The sequence below is a fragment of the Ceratina calcarata genome, unplaced genomic scaffold (assembly GCF_001652005.2).
Source record: "Ceratina calcarata isolate Rehan_Ccalc_2016 unplaced genomic scaffold, ASM165200v1 scaffold428.2, whole genome shotgun sequence".
NCBI classification, from domain to species: Eukaryota; Metazoa; Arthropoda; class Insecta; order Hymenoptera; family Apidae; genus Ceratina; species Ceratina calcarata.
In genome coordinates this window covers 1293985-1299764 of record NW_017166501.1, presented here as the reverse complement: position 1 = coordinate 1299764, position 5780 = coordinate 1293985, and the positions used below count along the sequence as shown (strand labels likewise).

The following is a 5780-nucleotide window of genomic DNA, read 5'->3' as shown; positions in this document are numbered from 1 at the left end:
AGTTTCTAGAGATCCTCGAGGTATACACGTTTGTAATTGCTCTCGGTTCCGTCGTACTTCATTATCACGATTCCTATTCAAAGGACACCGGGACACCCCCGAGTGCTTTCTCAATAATCTTCAATCCCTCTTTAATCTTCGTTCTCTGTTTCGTGCAAATTGATTTTGAATTTGACAAAAAACAGGTGAAGGGAATTAAACCAATTGGCGTTAGGCTCTAATTATTCTCATCCTCGGTGAGGTCGAAAGCTTTATTAAGACATTAAACGATTTCTCGAGTTGCACTTCTTACAAGTTCTCCATAAACATCCCGAAAGAAAAGAAATTAGGATAATGACAATTCTTATTTGTTTTATCAATCAGTTCTTTCCACTGAGAATCTCGAATGCGCGAAATAATTACTTTCTGTCAGTATTCTCTATTTCCGAGTAGGTTTAATTGAAGATCCGTAACGTCGATCAGTACCCTTAATCGGTCTGTAACAATCCCGATTCTAATTCTATTGCTCCATCCACCTCCAGGGAAACAGTGGAACTCGTTAACGCTTCCGATTCAGAGTTTCGCGTCGCCTACGAGTTCCTGTCATCAGGTTCGAACAGCCACGATTTCCGTGCACGTATTAACCCCGACCAGAATGTCTTTCACGAGCCTGAAATCACTATTACGCTACTATTGTCCCATTTATGTCCGATCATCGACAATAGCTTTGACCTAAAGCTTGATTAAATTTGTCACGTCACGACATTAGAAATGAATATCGATCAGTTGAATTATGTTCGTTAAAAATGTTTTCCATTATTAAAAAAAATATGGAGTACCAACGAATTTGAATTTCTCGTGAGCACATTTTTTGACATGATTTTATTTATGAATTATAGAATTTTTAAATCCCCAGTGGACGAACAGACTCTCTTATAATTAACTTTACACTTGCAATGGTTTTTGCGCCCGAGGAGCGACTACTTTTTGCGACAGATTTTTTGCCAGCTCGCGCGCAGAGGGTGGAAATTACGATCTCGTTTTAAGAGATTAAAGCGTAACGTAAATGAAACGCGAGTTCATTACGTGTATCGTCCTTAATCACATCGCCTAATGAGGCCTGCGTTACTAGGCGTTTTCTTGAACGAGTACGCGACTTCGGGCGCCAGTCACGTTGCCTCCACCGCGATATCGGACGTTGTTCCTGACAGGCTAGATCGATTCGGCAGGTGCACAGAGGATAGATGTTTTAGTGAAACCTTGCAGCTGAATGTGTACAAGATAAGGGCTGATAAGATCCCCGAGTCCAAATACATTTGCTGCCCTTGCGTTCGTTTCAGTGTTGCACTTTCATCGAATGCATGTAATATAATTTGCAAGTAATATATTGATCAAAACTGATTATGTAACGATAAGAGATTCAACAGAAATGTCATGCTTCCCTCTTGTTTCACATTGATCAAAGTTTATAAAAACAAGAGGTGGAAGAGGAATGAGGACGGAATCGAGTTATTTGAGAATGAATTCGAAAACATTTCCGTTTATACCCGTCCGTTTCGCTTCGACCGGTCAAAACATTTTGAGAAATGAAATTCTCGCCCGGGAAACGATATTTCACGCGCCACGCTCCGATAACGTCTCCATAAATCCTCCAGGGGTAATCGATGATACGTCGCCACTTACGTTCACTATCAAGAACGATCGACTTTATTCAAAACTGGACCCGTAAATCCGATCAGTGTACACGGTAATGCACTACCCCCCGAGAGATTTATGAAATTCAAGCCATTCTCCCTTGGACTGGGAATTGTTCTTAAGTTCACCTTTATCATTCGTATTAACCCCAAGAATATTATAATTTAATTATGCATCTCCCTTGAAACGACACCTAAAAATTGTACTTATTTTTCCTGCATTATAAATCTCCTTAAGAAATAGTATAAAAACACTGAGTCAGCATTTATTATTAAAATACGTCACGATTGTTGCCATGACTTATTGACGTGAAAAATGTGAGAATGATCAAGGCAGATGTAATTGAACTTCGCCGAGCTATTCGACTCGTCCTGTCATAACGATTCTAAGTCGGAGGAAATATCCTTATAAAATATGGTCGTCAGTTTAAGTGCAGAAAAACAGAGAAACCGTTGGGTGGGAAGGTGGCTGCAAATACGTCCTCGAGGGGATTATTATTGTAGTTGTAACCGGGCTTACCCCGCTTTGCTTCGCAGGTAGGCGAGGGTTTATTGTTCCAAGGATATTCAGTGGCCAGCGAGGAGCCCGAAGATGGAGGGTAGCGGGACAGGAATTAGCAGGCTTGACTGCTATGAAGACATGTTTAAGGAAATAACCAGAAAATTGTACGGCGAAGATCCTGATCATAGAAGTAAGCATCTAGTATTTTTAGTTTTTTAGAACAGTATTTTTTGGACAATTTCTATTCGACTGATATTCTCTCTTAATGGAAATTAACATTTATCATTCCATTTAATCGTTGCAGCTTCGAGTGTTCAAAATGAGTTCGAAACGTCTGTATCATATAAGAATGAGGAGGATACGGGGAATGGAACTGATGGCAGCGACGACGGGAATTGGACGTGCGAAGAAGAGCCATTAAAAGGAACCGATGGAAGTCGGATCGCTGCTTATCACGCTGGAAAAGCAACGTGGAGGTGCTACGAATGTGGTGCGTATCTAATATAAATTCAATAAGATTATTCAATTGAAATAAATATTAAATCAAGGAAACTAGATATTCAATTTACAAACGTTTACCAAGTTAGTTTGGATTATCGTTCACGATTAATCTTACTCATCGTTTCGTTTGACTTTCTCTTTGCGTAAACATATTGTCTGAGTAATTATTTCAACAACAAAGATAAGTATCTATGGGACGCCTGAGGGTATAAATAGAGGAACGCGTACCAAAATAACGGGTCAGGAGGGCACGAAAAACGGCACGAGACCGTAAATTGTCACGGAATTGAAGTAGTAAACAATACGAAACTACGCCACGTCTCTCCCAATGAGACTCCTTTTCGAACAAAAGAGAGTTTTATTACCCCGGGCCGCGTTTCCCCGACAATTTCCCAACGTTACCTTCCATCGAGTCGGCTTAAGGACTCCCGCAAATGCTATGTCTACCTCATGTAATGTCGCGCGAAGTAATCCCCGTTTGGCCCACCCACCCCCACCAGTTTCTTCGTTTACCTGCTTTGTCTCTGACCTCCGAATCTCTTCACTAGTTGCTTGTTAGTCAGTAGGCGTTCGAGTGCTCTTGGCCATGTTCGACGACTGAGACGTTTTCAACATGTTCCTCAGTTAGGAAAAAACAGATAGTGATGTAAACGGTGAGCGACTGTGTGACTGACAAATGTGGATCATCTTAGAGTCGTTACGTAGCACAGATTCATTGATCATTCTATGTGAAAAGTGTTAACTAATATTTGTTTCATAAAATACACGACTGTACAGAGTTTTCATGAAGTGATTCGACCGGCCGGAGAGACGATTGATGTTAATAGTGTTATCGTTCGATAGGTGATGTTATGGGTGGAGGACCACGCGACGTAGCCGAGCATTTCATGGAACTCCATTCGTCCAGGATTCTCGCAGACGATAGCAGGAACAGGCATCATTCTCCTAGGAAGGACTACATGCAAGCGGAGCTCAAGGTAGAAGACGTGATATCATACCTGGAGAGGCTACGGGAAAGAGCGGAACGAGTAGCACCGCCATCCAGAAGGACGCAGGAAACGCAAACGGTACCGGCTGCTCTTTTACCTGTCACTTCGCCCTTCCTGCTTCAGGAGCTACCATCTGCCCCCGCACCACAGCATTTGCATCAGGTATTTTTTTCTTTTTTTATTTACACCTCTACAATTTTTATCCTCTATGATTAATTGTTTGACTCGTTCGAATTTTACAATTTTTCTAAATATAAATAACGTTTTAATTTTACAGGCAACCACAACGATGCAGGCGTCAGCGACGGTGTCGGCGAGCAGTAAACGTTACACCTGCCCGTACTGCCCCTATGGGACCGATCGCCGTGACCTATACACTCGACACGAGAATATCCATCGCGAGGAGAAACCGTTTCATTGTTACATCTGCTACAAACCGTTTAATCGTGCCGATCATGTGAAGAAACACTTCTTGCGGATGCACCGTGATCACGGCTACGAATTATCGAGGATACGCAGACCGGTGGGATCTTCGAACACGCTGAAACAGGAACCGGGAAACGCTGCGAATACCGCGAGCGCGAGTGTAAACGGTCAACAGCAACAACAGCAACAACAACAACAGCAGCAGCAACAGCCTCAACCACAGCCACACGCTAATTACACCACCGCATTTAACAATAACAAGAGTTATCAGTTGCAGCCAAATCCTGGTAATAATACAGCTACAAACGCGACTAGTATCTATCAAAATGCATCGATGCCGGCACCTGGGATCATGCAGCCGGACGCGGTGAATTGTGCTACCGGAAGAAGAGTGCAAAACGGGGGGTGCAACAGTAAGAGTCATTTGAAGGGTGGATCTAAAGGAGCTCAGGAACGACGGTGAGGCTTCCGCATTCTTTATTCTCATACTATGTATTACAAAATTGTGAATAGAATAAAATGTATTTATTTAACATTAAAAATATGAAATTATTAAGATTTATTATTATAAAACTCGATTATTCCACAGGTACACATGCTGTTATTGTTCGTGGAGCGGCGTGGATAATTGGTGCCTAAAACGACACTTGAACACGCACTTGAAACCGTTCGCATGCACCCTCTGCGAGTATAAGGCCGCACGAGCCGAACGTCTGGCCACCCATGTCCTCAAAGTTCACAATCGACGCCAATGTTCGAGATGCTCCTTCCTCGGCGAGGATGCAGGACAACTGCAGGTGCATCAGTTGCACGTACATCGAGTTAGCAGTGGGAATGCACCAGCGACATCCACGGTACCGACTGTACCGCCTCCAAATAATCGTCACCAGCAACCTTTGCAGTAAGAATATAATCATTTTATTTATTGTCGTGGTCTGTACACATAGACAAATATCTCTGAAATTCCATATATTGATATAGTTATGTTATAAAGTATTAAGAATGAATACCCTCGATCATGTAGATGATGTAGGTCTCAAAATCTATAATAATGTATACAAAATTCTCGTAGCAATTTAAATTTATTTACATTGAAAAAGATCTTTTAACAATATTTTATTCACATTTAATTTGATCAGTTTTCAACATACTCATTAATCATTTGTTTGCACTTCTACTGGTGCTACCAGTTAAGTCAAAATCAAATCGGGACCTCGGCTACTGTATACCATGGCGCGTGTTTAGTTTGCTGGTTTCGCCGGAACCCAGGGAAATTCATTAAAACGGTTTAATTGGAAGTCGATCGTTGCGGCCGACTAATCCGCCCTCGCTCCTCGCTGTGTCTCTCGTTACTTTTTCCGGTCGACGCCAGCAAACAGCGTGTAACGAGCGGTCGCGCGGCCGGATTTAAGCTTTAATCACGATCGTCCGATGCTTCTCTTGCTCGTTAGCCGTCTTTAAACAGAATTATATCGACGATTCAGCTCTCGTCGTTTTCGGAGATCCTCGTGAATTACTGCTCGACTGAAAACAAACCTTGTTTACTGATTCTTGGTAGCCTCGGCTAGAACACAATACTTTTCTTGATTTGTACATTCTCAACATTCATCACTTTCTCTTAAGGATATTTTCTCTATACATTCAATGCCAAAAGTTTATGCACTTTAGAAACGCATTTTTTAAAAAGAA

General features: G+C 42.0%; 1 protein-coding gene across 5 annotated transcripts in view; it reads left to right on the top strand.

The window, feature by feature from the left end:
• chn (zinc finger transcriptional factor charlatan) overlaps window positions 1-5780 on the top strand; it is a 14271-nt gene that overhangs the window by 5117 nt on the left and 3374 nt on the right. For all 5 annotated transcript variants that reach the window (XM_026815032.1, XM_026815031.1, XM_018027670.2 and 2 more), the window contains 5 exons: window positions 2211-2365; window positions 2480-2665; window positions 3520-3827; window positions 3943-4550; window positions 4681-4992. In XM_026815032.1, coding sequence (XP_026670833.1) covers window positions 2266-2365; window positions 2480-2665; window positions 3520-3827; window positions 3943-4550; window positions 4681-4992 — 1514 coding nt within the window. In that variant the 5' untranslated portion in view covers window positions 2211-2265. The remainder of the gene's footprint in view (window positions 1-2210; window positions 2366-2479; window positions 2666-3519; window positions 3828-3942; window positions 4551-4680; window positions 4993-5780) is intronic.